The 23,470-nt window shown below is 37.6% G+C and overlaps 1 protein-coding gene across 1 annotated transcript in view; it reads left to right on the forward strand.

Annotated features, from left to right (window-relative positions):
• NXPH1 (neurexophilin 1) overlaps nt 1-19,429 on the forward strand; it is a 68,488-nt gene extending 49,059 nt beyond the window's left edge. Inside the window, exons 2-3 of the mRNA XM_009286534.1 lie at nt 16,755-16,807; nt 17,496-19,429. Of these exons, the coding sequence (XP_009284809.1) occupies nt 16,755-16,807; nt 17,496-18,254 (812 nt within the window). The 3' untranslated portion in view covers nt 18,255-19,429. The remainder of the gene's footprint in view (nt 1-16,754; nt 16,808-17,495) is intronic.
• The last annotated feature ends 4,041 nt before the right edge of the window (nt 19,430-23,470 follow it).

Genomic DNA, 23,470 nt, shown 5'->3' on the forward strand with positions numbered 1-23,470 from the left:
GTGTGTGATTTGTTATATGAAAGTTTGAAAATTCCTAGTCAAGGAAATACTTCCAACGCAACACAAAACACACTTTCTCAGTCTGCTTCCTGTGGGGACTCGCATGTGTCTCTTGCTGAGATCTTAGAGCAAGACTTGCAAGAGAGTTTTTTCCTTTTTTGGCTTAAATTGCCCAAAGTATTAATTTAAAAATAATTTTTGTTACCTATGTAGGCCTGCCCCAATATGACCAAGACAGCAGGAAAGGGAAAATGTTCTCAGTCCTGACAAACATTAATTACTCATTTCAGTAAGTTAATATTGACTGGGCTATTCAGTAACCGCGTGGAGTAGATTAGAACTTCTGTCATGCTAGTGTAGTTCTGGAGTAACTCCACTAAAGTGCAGTCAACTTGTACTATAAATTGTTTTCATTTGCATACTAGAAAACCAGTGCTCTCTTTTTGTCCCTTGAGGTGCAACATGAGCCGCCGGTAGCCCATCAAACTGGAGGTATCTTTCAATGTGTCCCTCTGTGTGAACTACCTAGTGCCTGCCAAAGTCATCGTGCAACTGGATTCATGAAGCCTGAACTCAGTTGTTACAGGAAATGACTCATTCCAGTGAACACATACAACTACTGTGATTTGTATTTACCTTGGAAGATTTATATTTTTCAATGGATAAAAATGAAGAAAATTAGGGCTCTGCCAATACCGCGCAACAAATACAGGACAGACCTCTGAGCTAGAACTGCACAAGCTATCTCCTGAACCAGAAAGCACAGAGCTGCATCAGCTCAGCACAATGCCCAAGTTAATAAGCTCTGCTAATAGGTGGGTCTAATTAGCTTCTGCACAGCACCATGTCCACACAGTTTGTCTGCTTTGAGGGACCTTGCTAGTGTTTCTGTCCGAGATATTAATCAGTGCAATCTCAGGGCAGTAGGCTCTGCATTCCAGTTTGCAATGATGATGTGCTCTGAATATTACAAAAAAGTAAACGTAACCCATACAGAGAAGTCTTCAACAGGCAGGTTTAAAGCAGAAATGTGGTTCTAAGCTTGGTTACAAATATGATCTTAGATCTTGTAAAAAAGCAATATATATTGACATACACATGTAAGAAGCATGAACCTATGTGACAAACTGCAACAGTACTAGGCACTGGTATTTACAGGGAAATTAATATCAGTTTAATGATATTTTAATCTGGCAGACGACGTGCAGGTAGAATCCTATGTTCTTCTAGTTTTAAGCTTTGCAATAAGACTTGAGTGTATGGTAGACCATATTGCCTCCATGTTTCTTCTCTCTCAGTTAGTAAATGTTAGTCTGAACTATAATTGAATGTAAATTTGAAAATAACCAAGGGAAAAGATTAGATCTGGAGATAAGGAACTTAGAATACGCTAATCATATTCAGAAAAAAACCTCAAAGAAAATGCTTTTCATGCTGTAGCTTGAAATTTGAGGAGGGGAAAACCTTTTGTTCATCTCTTTGCTGTATGATCCTTTTTACAATGAAATGCAACACAAACTGAATCTCAGCTGGTTTGGAATTATATTAGCATCTGGGGGAAGATTTTGAAACAAGCCAAAACTAACAGATTTTCACCCAGTCCCTTAAGAATTCTAATTGCCAGGAGTTGGGCATTTCTTAGGAACAAACTGACAGTGCAGTAGCGTGAGTCTGCAAGATCTTGGCTGCAAGATCTTCTTGGCTGGAGATACTTTTTGATTCACGTAGAATCACCTAGAGCTCGGCAGATATTTTTAATGTTTCTAGTTAGACAGTTTCATCTATACTTTGTCTGGAAACTATGGCCAAAGCTGTAATTAACATTGTCGAGTCTGAGCATATTCTTGATGATGTTGTTGGTTAAAACCAGTGTTGAACAGAGGGGGTCAAGCTGCATGCCTCAGGGGCTCTATAGTGTACTTCAGAGTCCCTCAGTAGGGATTAGCAATTAAGTTGCTAGTTCAAATCCAGGAAAGGTCAAGAGTGATTAACACTCTTTTGTTCCATTGGTTAGTGGGAAACAGATGTAAAATGAAGTGATGATCAAAATCCAATTCCTAGTAGATATTTTACACCATAAACACCAAACTCCTAATGATCCCTTGCTGGCAATCTGATTAGAATGGGCAGTAACTGAATGGGCACAGAGACTGCCATGCAGCCCTTACTGCCATTTCCCATAACAAAAAGTACTGCCATTTTCGGACTGAAGGACAAGCTGGAAATTTGCAGTCTCTCTGCCTGAGCTTTTTGTGTTCTGTTGATGTATGTGGAAATCTTTCATCCTGAGTGATATTAAATCCTATTTTGGACCACAAATATAGCTGAAGATTATTTTAAGTGTTCTGAATGCAGAAGAACCTGCAATTTAAAAATGACAGTTTTTTGATAATTTTAAATATATGTGGTCGATCCTCAGCTGGATTAATCTGACATGGATCTGCTGAAAAATTAGTTAAGTGGTAGTCAATGAAGCTGGTAAAGGATCTGATTCTGCATTTCTCAAAGTACATGATCATACTTGAAAATGCACGAGCAGTTTTAGAGAAAGTATATCATAGCTAAATTATGTGCATTATACACATGACCCCTGCCCTGCTTCTAATTCTTGGGCACCAAACAGGTTAGAGTTAGGGTTAGGTGAAAGGTTGAATGTTAGGGGCTGAGAATGAAGAGTTAGGGTTTCGTGTTGGGGCTTAGGCTTCAGGCATTTTGTTAGGGTTACTACCATGATATAGCAAAACTGTAAATTCCAAAGCTTGATGTTCTCATACTATCCTGCAACTGGTGAGTGATAGAATGTCTTTCTTGTAAACATGATGTCTTTTAGACCAAATCTGTGTGTATGCTGTTCTCCATGGAAAAACTGTTCTGAAATTACCAGAAAATCTATTCTAGTAATTCATCCAGGGTATTACTGAATTCCACTAGACAAAAATGTTTCCATATTTTAGCAACAAAATCCATAAAATGAATGCATAAAAAATTTTCGGTGGGTGGATAAAATGCTTAAAGGATCTTGTAACAAGTACCAACTGGACTTTTCTTGCCGCCCTACAGTCCCTTGTCTTAGTTATCTATAAAGCAAACTAAGAAAGAAAACACTCTAAAAAGCTAATAGCTTGAATAAGGTGAATAACATGTTGCTGGTTTCCAGTAAGTTTATGAAAATTATACCATTAGAATTTTGTTAAGTACATTTAAAACAATGGAAAATATTCTTGTTATTCACTAGGTAGCTGATGGACTACCCAGAGCTGCTGTTGACTGACAACTGAAGGATAAAGGGGGAATTGAGGGATTCACATTTTGGAAGACAGATGATATTTGTATGATTACTTTCCCTATGTTTTTTACCAGAGGAACAAGTCAAACATTCCTCACTACTGAGGGCAGCTGTCCCTGCTCTTGCAGAAAACTGGGACCTCTTAATGCTCTGCAAGGGGTTTTCAGGCTTCTTGATGACATGGACTTAGTGAGTTCAATAATACAACTCACTTCTGAGCCGACTTTGTTTCCTTGAGCCTGCATCCTTTTTAAAAGAGCTAGTGACATTTTGTATCTCAACCAGTTATTCAACCTTTTTTGGGACATCCTGGATATGACATTGGAAAGAAAAGTCCAGAGATTTGTACTAACTCTTATCTCCGCAGTTGAGTTAGGACATCACCAATATTTCTTCTTTTAGGTTTGCCTTTGCCAAACCTGTTTCAATGAGAAAGCTCCCTAAGGCAGTGACTGTATATGTTTAGTTTCCAGTACACCCTAATCCTGACCACAGGGTGGTCTGTGAGCACTGCAGTAATAGTAATAATATATAACACTAACTGTGGGTTTTGAAAGGATGTCTATTCTGCAAATGCATTTCAAAGAAAAACAAGCAAAAGTGTCATTTACTCCCTGAAAAATGGAACTGCTAAGCATTTATATTTAAATTAAATGCTTTTATGAGTTCATTGAATGTTATTTAGCAAGTATATTATAGCAAAGGCATGTTACCTATTGCCTTAGAATGAGGATTTTATTGCTTTTTCATAGTTATCTTTTGTATCAGCATTTGGCAGGTAACAAATGAAATTTGCTTGCTAAGGTTAAATTGTTTTGTGCTGCTGCTCAGCCACACAGATGTAGAGGATGAGACAATGGAAAAAAGTTATTTGCTTTTTTGGGCAGACATAGGAATATATTAATATATGGTGATCTTGACCTGTCTTTGAAGAAATGTTTATTGTCTGAAAGGCAAAGAACTTAACTCCTGTCTGAATCACTCCATTGAAATCCTGTTCATGCAGGAGGCTGTACGAATAGAACTGCAGATAGAATTGGCCCAAATAATTCAGTGCGGTCAAGGTGGTGATGCTTGGAACACTCTGAGGTCAAAGCAGAATGTACTCCAAGTATCAGTCAAAAAAGATGAAGGCTTTCTGGAACTTGGTATGAAAAGTTCCTGTTGTCCATTTTCAGTACGACTGCATTTCCTGACTTATGCAGATTTGGGACCGATAATGCCTGATTCTCCCTGAACTCTGAATTTGATATACTTTAAGAATATGAAAACAAGCTGTTGAGTAAATACTAAACCCCAAACTTGTAAGGATTCCAGTCTAATTTTTTGGACTCCAGTGGTTTTTTTAAATTTCAAAAAACTTCTGGAAACCACGCTTTGCAGGTTTCCCTTTAGTCTAAGTCCATTCTGACAGGCCAGTTGAATTTTTTTACATACCTGAGAAGTCCTTGTGATACAAGGTCAGAATAATAAATTTTATGTTTTTATTCTTTATGTAGGAAAAGTAATATAATGCCATCACTACTTTATTACTCTGCAGTCATTCTGTTACTATGCAACTTAAAATACTTCAGCCATCAGCATTTGGAGAAAATTCATAGGTGTAGGGCACTCCATTATAATTTGCCTTTAAAGACTACGTTTCTTCTAGTCACCCTGCCTAGAAATGCAGTTATAGATCAAGACGCTGGAGCTAGTTCTGAAGTGAGCTGAAGAGATGGTAAACTGAGAATGCACTGTATTTGCAGTAGCATAACCGGTGGCCTAGAGCTCCAGTATTTCTGTTTATAAGTTGAGTTAATATTTCTTGCTAATTGGAAATGTTTGGACCTTTTCTGAGGACTGGAAGAGTCTCTGAAGGGTTTATGAAACTGGTACTCAAATTTTGGTTAAAAAAAGGAAAGTCTTTCTGTAATTTGAAGGTGCTCAGGAGAAGTCAGCAGGCATAAAATAATCCCAAAGATGTCAGCTTGCTAGACCTTGAACTATCTTGTATTCAACTTGCTTCAGTACGTCATGATATGAATTTAAAGCAATGTATCAGAACTACCGTATGTTACAGGAGAGGACTCATGGTCCTCCACAGACAAGCTCACAGCACTGCTCATTATCCTAGAAATCGGTGTGCTGAAGCAATGTTCACGTATTTGCTTCCTAAGTTTTCTATTTCAGTGTGAAAAACTTAGCAATAAATAACCTCCTTCAACTTATGTGTCAATGCCCAAAGGACTCTTAACTCATCTCAATTTAAATTAATGACCTTAGCGATAGTACTAGCAATTGGACCACGGCTCTCATGAGCCAGATATTTGCATATGGAATTTGATTAATCCTGCTGGCTATTAATTTTCACTTTTAATTAGGTGTGATACTATTGCAGGAAGAAAATACAAGACTACTATCAGGCACAGACAATGTTGATTTTCTATTGGATATTCTATTCTGTTTTGTTTGGCCGTGCTAGGTTCCCTCACAATGTCTGTTTGGATGAACTCAGAAAGGTTCCATAGACCTAAAAATTGGTCTGTGCAAGTTCAGGGATAATCACTGCAAAGAAGTACCGTACTGACTGAATATTACTAGTTTACAAGAGTTAGAGAAATTGGTGTGCGGTATCCCCTTCTAGTACTTTGTAACTGTATTCCTCTTAATGCCATAATAGGTCTCTGGTGATACCTGTGTCCATAGTCACAGAAAGACCAGCTATGTAAGCAAATGGGGGTAGTACTTTTTCTGGGGCTACTTGGTCTCCCTGCATCCTGACTGAGCAAATGTACACTGATGGTAAAGTCCCGTTCAAATTTGGATCAAAAATAAATTTTGCCTGGATCTTGTAAATATGTAATATGTGGTATCTCCTAGTCTCCAACAGGACAATCCATGTTTCTTTGACAGCTCTGCACTTTGGGAGCATTGCAACATGTTTGCGCACATCATAGCCAGGAAAACAATGTGCAACACTTGGTTTGCCCAGCAGAGCTGGTGCCCATGTGCTGCTTGCTGCTGAGCGGGGTCTGCAATTTATTTTTTATTTAAAAAATTACCCCTGTAAGAATTAGCAGACCTTGACAAAACCACCAAGAAAATCTCAATAAAAATTGAGTAGCCTTGCAATAGAATAGCTGTTTAATCTTCCCCTTCCTTACCAGAACAACATTAAAGAAACACACCTCTTTCCTCAGGGACGGATCTTAATAGATTTTGATATCCATTGACCAAATGAATGAATGATCAATGCCTATTAAACAAACACAGTTATAAAGGGAATATATTGCTGCTTCTGGTTGAAATTCAAAGAGAAGAAAACAGAAGACTTCTGAGAAGTCAGTACACATATCTGGCAAGGGCGTAAGGTGAACATGAAGGCATAAAAGTTAGCAGGGATATGCAAAACTCAGATTGAACCTCAGAACAGCTTCCTCTGTGCTTTTAAAATGCCTTTCCTGAAGTATTCAGCTGTTCGTAATAAATTAATAACTCATAATGAAGGACAGGCAATTTTAATGAAGGGAATCTATACTTTTGCAATAGAATTTCTTATATTTGTGCAAGCCCTTTTTGGTATTTCACAAGCATCTCATACAGATATACAATTTATTTGTGTGGAAATGTACGCTCTGCCAACATCAGTGGAAGTTAAATCTCCTCAAAAGACATCTTTGTTCAAATTCAGGTTTCTAGAATGCACCCATGAATATCCACGTGGAAAGTGACTCAGCTATATCAACATTCTAATGCTTTTCTTTGGAAAAATATGGTATCAGACACATGAGCAACAAAATATTTGGGTAAAATGTGGGAGTATTTAATTTTATTAAACTTTTACATTAACAGTGGATGATTGGAAACTGTATGTAGAAAATAATACTAACAGAGCATGTTAATAGTGCACAGTGGCTTTGTCTATTACATAGTACCGGGATATCACACATTATAGTCTTTTTCACCTTCTTCAGAAGATATGTCTACCCATGTGAAAATGGACATTTTCTTCAGTGTGTTATATATAAAGCAAACTACAGTGCAAATTTTGATTAAAATGTTGCTCTGTGGCCTTTCATATAAAATCTAATTTTATTTAATATTACTTTCTACATGTATGCAGAAAATGGCAAGCCAATATTAATAAAAGAAGGCTTATAGGAATGTGGAACGAGAACAATAGATCCTTGACAAAATTTATTTACCTAGCCAGACTTTCATTTCAAAGTTAGCAGCGGTCTGTGATACTGGCATAATACAGGGGTCTTAAAACTCTGTTAGACATTTTTAACCCATTTTAATTTATTCCATGGAAGTTTAATCCCCTGCTGAACGGAGATGGGGTGAATTTTCAAAAGTCATAATCCACTGAAGTAAAAAATCTTTAATGACAACATAGGCAGCAGGCTTCAAGAGTTTAGTTTAAATTCTTTCTAAAAATGTAAAACGTAGGGCAAGAGTTAATAGGATATTTCATACAGTTATATTTCAATCCTTTTACAAATCTTTATAAATTCACTTGCATCTCCACCATTAGAAATATGTGGGCTGAATTCCTGCACTTCTAAGGCAAAAAGCAGAAAGCTGTAAAATTGTAATGTGAAGGTTTTCAGAGTATTTTAACTCATTTGGTCCTTCAGTTCACAGACTATTATATAGGATAGCATAATGGTTTCTAAATTGAAAGAGAAACGATGTTTTACAAACCAAACACCTTCCGTTCTGCCTTAACTAGGCAAGAAAATGAAAACAAGCTACATAATACCACACTATGTTCTTCCTTCTGCTCCTCTAGGATTTTTACAATTCACTTTAGTGGTGGGTCAGGATTTGGCCCATAAATTTTGCCAATAGAGTCCGTACATTTCCTATGTATTCCAAACCCACAGTTTTATGCTGCCCCTTGACTACCACCTTTGGAGCTGCCTAGTTCTGGAAGTACCTATAACTCAAACAACACCTCCTTTTTTTGACCTGGAAGCTCCTCTAGTGCCAGCCATAAACTTTTACAGCTTTGCCTGGCCTGAGCATCCAGGCACCAAGCTTCTGCCCAAACCCCACAGGAAAAATGCTGTTGCCTTGCTAGATTTTGTTGTGGCCTGCTGGACGAGAATTTAGGTGGCATCAAATGAAGCTAGGAGGTGACTTGTTCAAAACAAATAGGAGGAGAAGGTTCCTCAGATAGTCTGAAGTGAAGAGGTGGAACTACTGGTCACAGGGTGTTTAAGATGCTGGAAGTTTCAGAGAGAAACAGGCAAGTTCTTGTAAGTGATATTTGTTGAAAGTTATTAAATTCATAGCCACAAATCCAGTTTAAGAAGTCCTTGATCTGCAAAGGCTTGAAGACGGGAAAGATTTTCTGATAGAAGTAGTATATTCTTTCCCTGATTTTGGATTCTTTGACAAAAAACAACTTTTAGCCATTGTTGGATACATGGTACAGGACTAGATGGACTTTTGGTTTGACTTGCTAATGTTCTCAGGCTCTGAAATTACATAGACGATGGCAATCGCTTCCTTTTTCTCTAGGAGCTACATCTTTGAAGGAAAACCAATGAGATTCCTTCTTTGAAAGACAAGAGTGACAGCAGTGCCTGTCTTCACCCCGGCTTTCCAGAAAAAGGGTGGAACATTTCTTAGGGCTGGCTTTTCATCACTTCCTGCCGTGGATCTGTGGTTTTGTTGCCTGGTTCAAAGTTCCCATTCTTTTCCAGGCACTTAGAGGAGCCTGGATGTTTAATTCTGAGTCTGATTTCCACTCTGGAAGTTTGTGAAAGGAAAAAGGAAGTCATGGGTTCTTACAAAGAGCTGTACTGCCACAGCTGAGAGGGCAGCACTGGCAGAGTGAAGGCGAGAAAAAAAGGAGAAAGAGAAAAATATCAGTTAGGGCACTGCTACCAGAAAAAATGTCTCCATAATTACAGTCTAAGCCTGATTGATTTCAAGTGCCTATCTATCTTTAGATGACTAAACACTTTTTAAAAGCCTGCTTACTAAATGTATTTGTAGTCACTAGTGAACAAAACAGGCTCAAGAAGACTAGTTTTTCAGATTCTAAATACCTGTGAAAATTATTTGTGTGATTAAATCACATCCAAAAGATAACAGAATAGTACAAAGCTATACTGTTTCTGAAAGGAAACTTCCAGATGGGAAATTTCGTATATCTAAAAGGAGGAGCAATACTAGCAAGTCTGCACACCTTGCCGTATGAGTAACACAGCACTAGCTTGAGCGTGCTTACAGATATATAGGGAGCAGTGGACTTGAACATGACTAGAGCATTTCAGAAAGCATTTAGCTGGAGCAATCATTGTCCTGCTTCCAGCTTGCAGCCTTTGTGTTCTCTCCATGGTGTTATCTCCAGGGCAAACTATGCACCATAGGTCAGACTTTTCTTGCTTACCCTTAGGCATCTAGATGAAGAGCATTTATTCAGTCCTTGAAGGTTCATCAATACCTCATGGAGACAGAAGAGGTAGTTCATTCTGTTTCTCTCTCTCTATTGATTATGGAATAAGCCTAGATGGATAGTTTAGAACTGGGACCTGAATTCCAGGTGAATGAGGTGATCAGTGAGGTGATTCCCACCCTAGATCATGGACTGGGCTGGCACAGGACATGTTCTGACTCTTTCCTAACATGTGGTGGCAGGCTGCCACTTTCTTTCATCAGTCTGTTAGATTTCACAGGACTTGTGGCAGTGTCACAGTTTAGCGCACAGCCAACATGAATGCAAGGGAGAGGAAATGAGACTCTAAAGCAAAATTTGACATGGTAATTCTTAAGCATTGTCATTGGAAACCAACCATTGAAGGTGCTTTGTCACCTTTGCATTTCCTGAAAATTATTTGAGACTTGCTAGTTTTCAGACTTATTTATAACAGGCAACTTACATTGTGTAGAAGAGCACTGTAAAACTGTAACTTGTGCTAGTTATTTTTCTTTTGCAGAACAGCCCACTGTAATATCTTAATATTTTATGATCAACAACTGTTAAGAATTATAATGTCTCTAAACAAAGCAGTGTCTCTAGTGTTTTATTAGTGCCCTCATCTTTATGTGGGTACAAATTTTCTAATTAGTATTTGATTCTTAGTCAGATCTCAAACAGATATCAACTGATATAAGCACTCTAATCTCAATGATGTTAAATTTCACTGAATTATATCAGCTGTCATCAGCTGAATTTTATCAGCTTCTGCTCTTGCGTAACCTCTGTTTTGTGAATGATGAAAAAAGCTCAGGTAGCCACATTTTCTTTCTAACAAGGGCCATTCGGTACAAACATGATAGCTCATAGATTAAAACAAGAAAAATACAGAATTTAAAGCTGAGCTGAGCACAGTTGATAGTATTAAGCTGATTTTTATGAATCCTAAGGTAGATCTACACAAAAATTTCAGTAACAGTGTATATTAAGTTCAATTTCCTAACTTAAAGACAGTAAAAAAATTTTACCTTCCCTCTGGTTTTTGTGTGACAAAAAAATTCTAGTTATGCTTAAGTGAATGATCCCAAGTGATTACTTTACAAAATATTGTTGAAAACTTCAGATGCTTCTTTTTCTATGGTCAGTAATGGAAGGAGGTCACCATATGAATTCTTCAGGGCTCTGTGCAAGGACCTCTGCTGTTCAATATATTTGTAAATGACCTGGGAAAGGTAAATGAGAAAGTTTGTTGATGACAAAATATTTCAGACTAGAAAAGATAAGAGCCATCAGTGAGGAATGGCAGAAAGATGTTGTCAGAATTAGTAAACAGGCAGTAAATTAAGGAATGAAATTCTGTGGTAGTAACTGTAATGTGAAACACATGGGAAAAAAATAAATCCCAGCTTCATATATAAATAGGATTGAGATTTTAGGGTTATGACAGTTCCATGCAAGCATCAGTTCAGTGCTCATCAGTGTTCAAAACCAAATAAAATATTATGAATTAGTAGAGAAAAAAGACTGAACAAATAATAGAAGGCCATTTGCCACCATACAAGACCATGGTTCTGCCGCATCTTGAATACCGTGTACCATTCTGGTCTCCTCATCTTAAAGATAGAACTGGGAATAGAACTGAGGAGGCTTCAGAGAAGGACAGAAAGGAAATTCAAAGGTATAGGTATAGAATGGCTTCCATACAAGGGATTATTCGTGTGACCCAGGAGGCTAGTACTCAAGGCTGGAAAAGTGATCAATATTTGTTTACTACTATGAACAGATATAGCTGAGGCATGTACTGGTGGGCTAGAAGTAGGTTTCTTTACGTAGCTAGAAATCATCAAATTTTCCACTCACTGATATTTGTAGAAAAAATATGTAAAGAGTAGCAGCAAAGAAAATTAAGGGGGAGCATGGGAAATTTGGATAGAGACTGAATTTTCCATCTGGAGAATGAAGGGTTCTCCAAAGAAGGTGGCAGAAGCCAGGTTCAAAACAGACAGTAAGAGGGAACGGAGCTGTGGAACTCATTGCTGAAGGATGTTATGGAGGTTAAAAGTTTACAAAGAGTCAGAGTGGACAAATGCACAGAAGAGCAGTCTACTGAGAGTTACTGAAATGGAAAACATATACAGAAACAATATCTAGCAGAGGAAACTAGAAATATTTGACAGCTGGGAGGAAATTAGGGAACTATCATATGCTTGCCATGTTCTTGCTCTTCTCCAGGCATCTCTTATAGCTGCTATTGGAGACAGGACATTTTTCTGAACGAGTCTTTGGTTTGATCCTGCATAGCCACTTTTGTGTTCTCATTTGACACAGTAGATCAGGATTTACTGTTCCGTTTGTCAGATTCATCTGAGTTTGCATTTTTTGATCAACCAATCCACATCCTTATTTTTTCATGTCATGTGGCAAAAAGGCTTGTAAGTTAAAACCAGAGAGGTCTGTTTCTGTGAAATACTAATGTATGTGGTTTTCCGTGTTTCCGTGTTTGTCCTTCCTTTCCGAAGTGTCAGTTTGTAACAGATGCAAGTCCTTCAACTGTGTTTTACTCCCCCCTGTTATAATCATGTCCACCCTCTTTCATGCACAGTTTCTCTGTTTATGGTCAAATTTCTGTAGAATATTGGCTTTGACTTGTCTGGAAGTTATTCACTGAATAAAATATTTCCATGCCACTAGTAACTTTGTACAATGTGTAGACAGGTACAGGAAGAAAAATTGATCAATGTAGAACAGTAAACTAGGTCCAGATTTTCCTCCACCCCCACGGGATTAATATGAGGAAACTGGATCCAGCTAAAATTTTCTGAGTGCTGTCCTGCCTTGATAATGGTCCACTTTATAGTTATGTCCATCAGTACTCTCCTACCCATGCTGTATCTGAGATATCTGACCGAGGAAAGAAAATTCTGAATTCTTTTATACACTACATATGCAAACACAGTGCTGCCAAATTCTCACAGTGCTATGCCAGCAAAAACAATCTTGGTTTTGATTAGTTATTTACCTGAGGAGAGAGATTTTCTACCTTGAGTATTAGATTGTTTGTTTACATTTTCATTTGCCCTCAAGTAGTCATACATTCAGAGGAATAAATACATAATTTCTAAACCAATACTGTAATTATAGGTAATGAACTGTAATAGAGCTAGAATAAAAGGAAAGGAGTGAGAAATCAAGAGGCATTCTGTACCTCTTCGAATGACTATTCTTTTAAATCTCAAATTGATTTAAATTTAAGTTAATGTTAATATACCTATGGTTGATTTTACACTGAGAAGAGGGCCTAAATCACCACTTGAGGCCTTCATGGCTTCCTGAGATCCCTTTTCAACTTTGTTTTCTCTGCTCCAAATGTTCAGGTTTGACCTGACAAAGCATTCAGGGCTCAGTGTCTTGAAAGTAAACTCCAAAATTTCTGAGACAAATAAACTGCCTGTCCTTTAGGAAGTCCTAAATGAACTACACATATTCATTAAAATACATTTAATGATGTTAAACATCATCATAAAAAAATCTTCACCCTCAAAAAGGAGGATACAGAATGAATGGAGTATTCTATTTTAATGGAGTAAAAACTGAATTACAGGTCAATTTCTGTGCCTTTTTAAACGATGCTTTGGGATATTGTGCCTAGTGAAACCACTGTCTTTGCTACTTCCTAGAAGCAGCAGAAGAAATGGAATAACAATTTGTCACTATCTGTTGGAAAAGAGTTACCAGGCAGTCAGCTCCTGGTACCTTTTTGATATCAGCAAACTTTACTAGGTAGTGGAAATTCGTACTTTCCATTAAAAGTGCAAGACTGGAACAAAAAGGTCAGTCTGCCGTGCTTACTGAGTGCTTTTCCACTGACATTTGTAGCATTGGATAAGCATTTCTAAATCTTTTTGCTCCTTACTATTCTATAGACACTGCTGACATCATAATCATTCAAAACCACTTCTAGCTATGCAGTCACGGAGGAAATCCCCCTCCTCAGCCCTTTCACAACATTGATATATTGCACTGTAGTGGTGTTGTGGGTTAACCCCGGTGGGCAGCTAAGCACCACGCAGCTGCTTGCTTACTTCCCCCCCTTCCCCAGTGGGACAGGGGAAGAGGAAAGGAAGAATAATAGCAAGAATATCTGGGGGTCAAGATAAAAAAAAGTTTAATAAGTGAAGGATAAGTGGAAGAAGAGGGAGGAAAACAAAATGAAACAAGTGATGCAAAGGCAATACTCACCACCTCCCATGGGTAGAGCAATGCCCAGCCAGTTCCTGAGCAAATGATGGCTAACCCCCCCTAAAACCTTCTCTTTTCCATTTAATTGCTAATGTTATATGGTATGGAATATCTCTTTGGTTAGTTCAGGTCATCTGCTCAGTTGTGTACCCTCCCACAACCTATTGTGCACCCCCCCAATCTATTCACTTGAGGGGCCGAGAGAGAAACAGAGAAGGCCTTGATGCTGTGCAAACACTGTTCAGCAAGAGCTAGAACAGCAGCGTGTTACCGGGGTTTGGGTCAAAAATATAAACCACAGCACCATATGAGCTGCTCTGAAGAAAATTACCTCTATCCTAGCCAGGCCCAGTACAAGTGGGCCAAACTTTTCAATGTTTCATCTAGGAGTGGCACTTGGCTGTGGAAAAGAAGACAACACTGGTTATAGTGAACAAATTGATAAGGTAGAGTATGCAGGTTTCTGAATTACATACAAATATACTCAAGGAAGAGGACAAAAAAGCCACCATAGAATTTGGGCTGCTCAGTGTTTTAGCTCTCCATTAGCCATTTTAAATTGGCTCTTTTTTCATGCACTGCTAAAATAGGTCTATGTTTCAGTAAGCTAGTTTTCACACTACTAAGTGCAAAATCTCATGGATTTGCATGTTCTTTCCTGTATTATGGCAGCCTTGTGGTTGGAAAGAAGAGAGATGGAAGAAAATTGTGGACTAGTTCATGTGAAAATAACGGCTGCATTTGCAGAAATTCTATTACACAGCAGTGCTCTGTATTATTGGGTGTGCAAGTCTCTGAGGATAAATATAGCTACTTTCTATAGCACGTAGTATACTAACAGTATATGAAAAAGCAGTTGGCTGGAAAATGCTAGTGAAGAACAATGAATTCTAGAGCTTTTTTATTAACCCTTGTGGGCTGTTTTTTCTAGTGCTTACACAGACACTTGACTAGGGAGGGCAGGTTCAGGCCTTTAATCATGAATGCAGCCGGTTACCCACACTGAAAATCACAAACAGAGGTCTTGGGGCTAACTGCATGACCAGAAGTCTTTCAGGTATTACAAAATTGATGACAGTAACAATCAATTGTATTTGTTAGATCAGGTGTGAAGCAGTATAGCATGCATGGAATCTGAATCATCTATTTCCATGAAATATACTGGCTTTCAAAAAAACACATGTATTGGATCAGTCAGCAACTATTTCAGAAAATACCTGCTTCCTTTCCTCAGTGTTCAGTTTTGTACATCTGAAAAAAAGAGACCTTCCCTTTAAAATGTTTTTATACCGTTACATCTTGTTACATGGAACTTGTAGTGTAATCCTATGAAATGTAAATCATTGGATGCAGAAGGGAAAACAAAGGAAAAACAAGCTGTGAGCAAAGAAAAATATAGTGGTAAGCAATCTCTATCTTACCTACAGATTGCAGGTATACTAGCTCTGCTAGCTAACTGCTTAGATTCATAGCAGGTTGCCAGATTCATGCTAGACAGGCACATTTTTCCTTTTAACCACATTTCTCTTCTTATTTTGTACTCCTTCCCCATATGCCACAGCAAAATTATATTCTGAGTCTCTTTCTCTCTCCCTGTGACATCTTCATTGCTGCTTCATTAACCAGTGCACCATCAGTGCATTTCATTATAGCTTCTCTCCTGGCTCACTGTGTTGATGCTAAGATGCAGTTACAAACTGCCTATTGAAATGCTAGTCTGTGTTTTAATCCTTCCTTCCATTCAAAAGAGGAGGAACAATCTTTGGCACAATCCTAAACAAAACCCATATTTTATCTATTACCCTTACTGGCCCACCAACCTGAAATGCACTGGGGAGGTATAGTGTGGGATGTGACAGATTTATTTACCTATTTGTTTACTGTAAAAGGCTGGGGGCATACCTCCTATGTGATCAGCGTATTGAGACAATTTAGACTGATTTTACGTACGTGCCTTCAACTGACCTTGAAAAAGTACTGAAGTTAATGAAAGCATGCTTCAATTCCATGATTGTTAGGAAATGAAAAGGCCATGCTGTGATAGATATCCTCCGTGACATATACCTCCAGTTGTAGCAGTAGGGAGGGGCCATGATTTAAATACTAGCTGGTTTCCAATGGGTTTCCTGGGTTGGGAATATACTCAATTCATTTTTAAGTGAAGAGAAAGATATAACTGCAAGTATGATAGGAGCATGTAAATCAGTGCCAGAACACAGAGGAATAAAACAGGCGTATTCAGAATCTCCTATGTAGCCATGAAAAGGGAAGTAAGAAGTTTGATGGCCTCTTCAGAGCAGTCCAAATGTTACAAAATGTGGCAGTATGTCTGATGCAAATTTTTAGGGGAAATGGGACTAAGGGTGGTGTTGGTCCCTTCCCATCCACCCGCTGCCCCCTGCCAATTCCAGCCGTCCCTGCTACACTCTGTCAGAGCTCTCTACCAGTGCTGCATGTTAGACAGCTGCGAGGCTGCATCTGTTCTCTGTTTTCCACACAATTAAGGCAAAGAGAAAAAATATAAATAAGACAAATTGCTCTGACACTAAATTCTGTGAAAATCTATGTCTGAAGTTTATGATATTGTAGGAACTTGGTGCAAGATTTTGTCTCTTTTAAAAATGTGATTTTGCAGGATTTTTTTATTACTACTTTTAAATTGGTGGCCCTATTTTTCTTGTAAACACACAAATGGTTTTCTGTCTTGCACAGATCACTTTTTGGTTTGGGGAGGAAGGTGTGAAAAAAGAAGTGAAATGAGGAAGGAGAAATGCATGTCATACTAGATACAGACAAGGCAAATCAGTAGCTAAGAAAAGACTGTGACTCTTCTTGCATTAATTGAGGTACAGCCCACAGTATATACAGTGTCGACGCAAAACTCATTAAAATTTTCATTATTCTAGTATTTATATTGTAGTTGTGACTGAAGGTCCCAGTCAAGAACACAGACCAATGTGTACTCGTAAAAGGAGTAGGGAAATTATATTACTATTATTAGATTTATAATGACATGGACTCTCAGCATGGTCAGTCTGGCACCACCAAGATAGCACCCTGACAGTGGGCTTCAGGGGCAGCAAAAATAAATGAATGTGGCGGATGGTGGAAGACACAGTCACTTTGCAGAGGGAACATTCAAGCAAGAGTACTTCACTCTGAGAAGAGAAATGGCCAGTGAAAGCCACATACAGATTGGAGGATGACATGGCTGTGTACCTTAGTTTTTGCAGTACTTCATTACATACTCATCACTTACAGGCACCATAGCAGAAGTAGCTTTCAGGCTGAAGAATAAAGTGAATGGCTGGGATTAAATCTGAAGGCCAGCGTAAAAGACTGGCAAAGGAGAATTAAGTAATGACTACTTGGAAAGAAGAGGAAAATAGATGTTTCTGTTTTGTTTTACTGAGTACAGAGATATAATTTAATTTCTCAAAAAAATTTCCCTATGATTTTGAAACCTGATCATTTTGGCCTCAGGTGGGAATGATGGGTTTTGTATTACTTATCTCAATATATCCTTTCTTTCTTCTTCCCTTCTTTCTTTTTCAGGTTACCTGTGCAAATTTAACAAATGGAGGAAAAACAGAACTAAAATCAGGAAGCTCCAAATCCACACTAAAGCACATATGGACAGAAAGTAGCAAAGACTTGTCCATCAGCCGACTGCTGTCACAGACTTTTCGTGGAAAGGAAAACGATACAGATTTGGACCTGCGATACGATGCCCCAGAAACTTATTCTGAGCAAGATCTCTGGGACTGGCTGAGGAACTCCACAGACCTGCAAGAGCCTCGGCCCAGAGCAAAGAGACGGCCCATCGTCAAGACTGGGAAATTTAAGAAAATGTTTGGCTGGGGCGATTTTCATTCCAACATCAAGACTGTGAAGCTAAATCTGTTAATAACGGGGAAAATCGTTGACCATGGCAATGGGACGTTTAGTGTTTACTTCAGGCATAACTCCACTGGTCAAGGGAATGTATCTGTCAGCCTAGTGCCCCCTACAAAAATAGTGGAATTTGACTTGGCACAACAGACGGTGATTGATGCCAAAGATTCCAAGTCCTTTAACTGTCGAATCGAGTATGAAAAGGTTGACAAGGCTACCAAGAACACACTTTGCAACTATGACCCTTCAAAAACCTGTTATCAGGAGCAGACCCAGAGCCACGTGTCATGGCTCTGCTCCAAGCCCTTTAAAGTAATCTGTATTTACATTTCCTTTTATAGTACAGATTATAAACTAGTACAAAAGGTGTGTCCTGATTACAACTATCACAGTGACACACCCTACTTCCCATCAGGGTGAGGACCAACACGTGTCTGAGACTGAAGCCTGGGGAATAAAAGTGGTCGTATGACAGGGCTGTAACCTCAAGGAGGAAGGCCACATCTATTGCCTGGAATGTGTCTACCCGCTGATGATGATGTCAAATGGCTGCAAATATGTTAGTGGAAAACAATCTAATGTAATTTTTGCCCAGTCAGCTCCATGTATCAATCTAGTTGTAAATCACTATGGATTTGAAATAAAACCATACACATACACAGAGATACACACTCTTTTCAGCTCACGTCTATTGAGATTCCTGTTAAGAGAGCTTTCATTGTCTGATATCTAAGGTTTCAGGATAACCTATGATCAAGCAAAATGGATTAACTAGACAGAGAATGGTTTCTAACACAGACTGTTATGGAAATCTCTTTGAAAGTCCTTTGAGTACACGCCAATCAATAATCCCCACTCATGCATTCTACCGCTTGGAGTAGCTGTACTGGTAAATAATACTGTAGGAGTAAATACTTGTTAAAATGGGAAAAATGTGTGTCTAGAGTTCAGCATTCCTTATTATATGAACACAGCAAAGCATTGTGACTTTTTTCCAGCATACAGTAGGCACATTCGAGGTGGTGTTACGTGGCTCTTTTTCCGTGGAGCGAGCCTGTTACTAAAGATGGGCAAACATTTGGAATTTACATGCGGGCAGACATTCTGATTTCTTGTTTCTCTGACTCTTTAAGCTCTGATTCTTTAAACCTGGTTGAGTTCAGGCCAGCTAAGCTACTTAAAAACTCTCCAGCTGATCTCTAAGAAGGCAGAGAACATGTAAGTTATAAGTGGCTGTCTTATCTTTATTACAAAATATTGTAACAAATTCAATATCCTAGTCTTCATTTGTATGAATGGTTTGTATTGTACATAATTTAACCAGTGTTATTTGAGCAGCTTATTAATATTAACTTGTAATCGTCTCTCTGCTTGTTATTGGTTAAAAACAATCAAGGAAATGAGGAATCCATTTTATCAATGTAGCTGTAAACTCCATTAAAAGACAGAACTATGTACAAAGCATTTATTCAGCTAAAGTATTGTTGAAAGCTATACATATAAAACATTACAGTCTGTCTGTATTTAGATATTTTATTTCCAGAGAAAAAAAATGAACTGTACATAAAAATAAAAAATCTTAAAGTTGAGTTTCAGTCTGTACTGTGTAGATAGTAGTTTAAATGGTTCTGACAAGTGGATAACATTCCAAGTCTGACATGGTTTTCAATCTTGTCTCTTTGCATATGTATATATATATACACACATATATTTATAAATCTCTGTGTGTGCATGTTTGTGCGTGTATATGTACATGTGTGTGCATGTGTGTGCAAATACATATAGACATAGATGTAGAATATACAAAAATTTCTCTGGCCCTATTCCTAGTGAGCAGATCTCATTACTGAAGGGTCTTGCTAACTTGAGTGGAAGCCCCCACTTGCATAAGAAACTGCAGGAGCAGGGCTTTATTTGAAATGATTCATTATCATTTAGAAGCGGGGAAACATGGAGCCACTCTCTGTGTACACAGGCCTGCCTTTGCCTTAATTCTAGCCTCCTCTGAGGCACTGATCTCTCTTTATGGAATGAAGAGATCCCTTTTTATGGTACGAGGGAATTTTCTTCCTATAGACAAAAAGCTCACAGCTTTTATATCTATATATATATATATATATATATTTTGTGTGTGTGTATAGTGGCATACTTTACCCCCAGCACCCAGATAACCAGCAACTATAATGAGTCCATACCTAAAAGAAGGCTGCCCAAATAAGAACTCAGTATTTCATCTCATATCTTTCAGAATTATCATTCCTGGCAATGCTTCCTTCCCCCTTCCACCCTCACTCCCAGGTTTTGTGCTCTTGTGTCAAATCTGTGAATGCAGATATGGGTCAGCTTCCAAATATGCACAGCATCATGAACAGCTTCTCCAAAGTCCCAATAAACACTCCACTAATGTTTCAAGAAGTGAGAAGTTTGAAACAACTTCCAGTTGTGGACCTCTGTTGCTGAAATGTGCAGAACTGAAACAAGAATGAAACAGAATGAAATTAAATAAATGGATAACATTATTGACAAGTAAATATTTTCCCATTGATGTATGAGTAGGAGAGGAGACTTCCATATTATTATTGCTTTGGCTCCTTTGAACAGATATGCTTGTGGGAATTTCTTCATTATATATGACATTTCCCAAGACAACGTTGTGGCCCTGGACCCTGTGTAGATTTGGAGAAAGAAATTGTCCAAGCCATACAGTCCAGATTCTGATCTCATTCAGGAATATGCTCAGATATCAGATACATTTTTTTTTTCTTTGACAGGAATTGTGATTATACTGGTAGTGTTTCCTCATTTGTGCTCTATGGAAAGTAACTGTTCTGGATATACACCATAAAGTAATCTGTGCTATAATCAAGAGTAAAATCTTGGCTCTGTTAAAGTCAATGGGAATTTTGCTATTGAGTTCAATACAAATTTCCATTTAATAGTATGTAGAATTCCAGTGTTGAATATGATTAGCAATCTTAGCAATCTATATTATAATTGAGCATTACACGCTTTGTGTTCTCATTTATATTTCTGAAAAATGGATGTGAAATACTATTACTGGTACGGTTTCATTATTTTCTATTAGCAATCAGCAATCTATATTATAATTGAGCATTACACGCTTTGTGTTCTCATTTATATTTCTGAAAAATGGATGTGAAATACTATTACTGGTACGGTTTCATTATTTTCTTTCCTTTTTAAAACTTCCCATAAATATATGAAGTATATATATTCTGTTCACACATATATATTTTTATCAACTTTTCCAGTAACATCAATACAAAAAGGAAGTATTCATCATGCAACGGTTTTGATCTTTTTAATTGTGGTAATTGGTACTTTATCTGCCTCTGTCACAGTCAGTCATATTACTTTTTAGTCTTAAGCCTTTGAAGAACTTGCTATTCTTCATAAGCATTCTTCAGTTTGGACTTTGGAAGAGCTCTTTTGGTGATCTGGTTCTGAAAGAGTGGTCTAATATCAAAATATATAATGTGTTAGGTGCTAGTTCATTGCATTTCATTCAATCTCTTTGGGAAATATTTTGTGTTTGCTAACTTTGTTAAAGAATGTTTTTTGTTTTACCATTTGAAAAAGGCATTTAATGAACATGAATGTATTTGTTCAGTTAAACAATGTATGTATGGGTGTCTGGGTCTTCCACATGAAAAATGCCTTAATGGAGTGCTAGGCCAGGCAAATGTTGTCTCACTATAACTCACTAATTCTAGGCGTAATAAAGGTGTATATCTCTAAAGGTATATTTTTAGGATTAAAGAAGGTTGAGTTATTTATTTTTAAGAAATGAAGAGACTGGTTTTGTTCACTTTTTTTTTTTAAACATTTAAAGCATGCTTTGTGTCTTATTTTCACTACATAGCAAAGTCACAAATAGGGATATTTTAATGAAACCAATTATTCCTATTGCAAAAATACATGGATCATGCTCTTGAGCAAAGATCAATATGTTAAACTTGCCTTGGATGGGTCAGTAGTAGGACTTATGTGTCAACTTCTGTGCTTTTGAGAAAAGGAATCCAGGATATAGGAAACAGGTGGTTTTACATTGCAAAAATCACTGATCAAAGTTCTAAACAGTGATGGAAAGCTGTAAGACTTTCACCTGTTAGTTTTATCAGAATACTTCAGCATAGGACAGAAAATATACTTTCTTCCCTCCTTATGAAGTCACTTGTAAAGTTTTATCCCTTTCTCCCCTTTCCCTAAGTTTGCATGGATAATAAGCAAACTAATAAATTCATCTTTACAAAGCCCTTGTCTTTCAAAGTTTCCCTTACTTAAAAAGTACGATGTCAGAAACTGTTGAAATTTACTGTATTTATTTACAATGAACTAAGAAGTATTCAAACTCCATTTATAGGAGAGCAGAATGGAAGTCTTGTTGTGTTCTGGTGCATGTTAGCCTAGTAATACTACTCAAGGGGTTTAGTCAGAGGGCAGTATTACTGTGATTAAATCATTACATCCTCATGCATTCTTAGTCCTATGCTGTAACTTGGAATCCTGTAGGAATATCATAAACTACTCTGAAAATGATGTGTTAGAGAATTGTGGAGGAAAACAGGGGCTTCAAAATACCTGTTACTTTTACAGCAAAACCAGCCTAAAGCTTAGGCATCTGATCCAAAGAATTATTCTTCACCAGAAGACACTGAACAGCAGTCTTAACGTTGTATGAGTCCTCCATGTCCTTCTGTGACAAAGGTGGTCAAATTGTATCCGAGTGCATCTAGAAATGGAAGAGAATCTTGTCCTTCTGTGACAAAGGTGGTCAAATTGTATCCGAGTGCATCTAGAAATGGAAGAGAATCTTGTCTCTAGTGATCTGTACTTAACTGTGTGTCTAACATTGCCAGAGACCTCAAACGGCTGCATCAAGGATCTGTGGTGCTAGGAGCTGCATAATACAGAGATGTGTATACAATACCTATTTAGAAACAGTTTTGATGCCAAGAACTCACAATTTTCAAAACAGTGTGCTGCAGAGTTCTTGTAAATAATGTGTGTATAAATTTGAGACATATTGTTTATTAAATTAGTTTTTTTTTTAAAAATACGCACAGTTCTCAAAAAAGTAGTATTTTTCAATACTTATATATACATCAATGAAATACAAGCATTCCTGACCCTTTGCAAAACTTCTGATTCCACTGTTTCAGTCTGGAATTCATAAGAAGTGAAGCAACTGATTCATTTTGTGCATGTATTAAAAAATGGAAACCTTGATGATCATTTATACTAAAGTCCTTTGGTGAGGTACCCTGTTACCACTTTAATATATGAGTATGAATACTATTTCCAAAAACATTTTGACAGTGGAAGCACAAACTACTGCCTAATAAAAAGCATTTTTCTTCCCCGCCCCCCCTCCAAAGAATGGGCAATATCTTATTGAAATTATGCTAAAATCAACAGATGAATTAATTTTCTAGATAAATTTGAGAAGGTCGGTATCTATGGATAAGGTTAACACTTTTTACTGTTTGTGAAAAGAGAACTCATTAAAATTAAAGTGTTATTTGTAAAGATACAGTAAATTGCAGGACTGTGGGAATATTGTGTTTCCTTGGGTAGTACACACCTGACAATATGCTCTAATACATGTAGCATGA

Source organism: Aptenodytes forsteri, unplaced genomic scaffold, assembly GCF_000699145.1.
Source record: "Aptenodytes forsteri isolate BGI_AS27 unplaced genomic scaffold, ASM69914v1 Scaffold55, whole genome shotgun sequence".
NCBI classification, from domain to species: Eukaryota; Metazoa; Chordata; class Aves; order Sphenisciformes; family Spheniscidae; genus Aptenodytes; species Aptenodytes forsteri.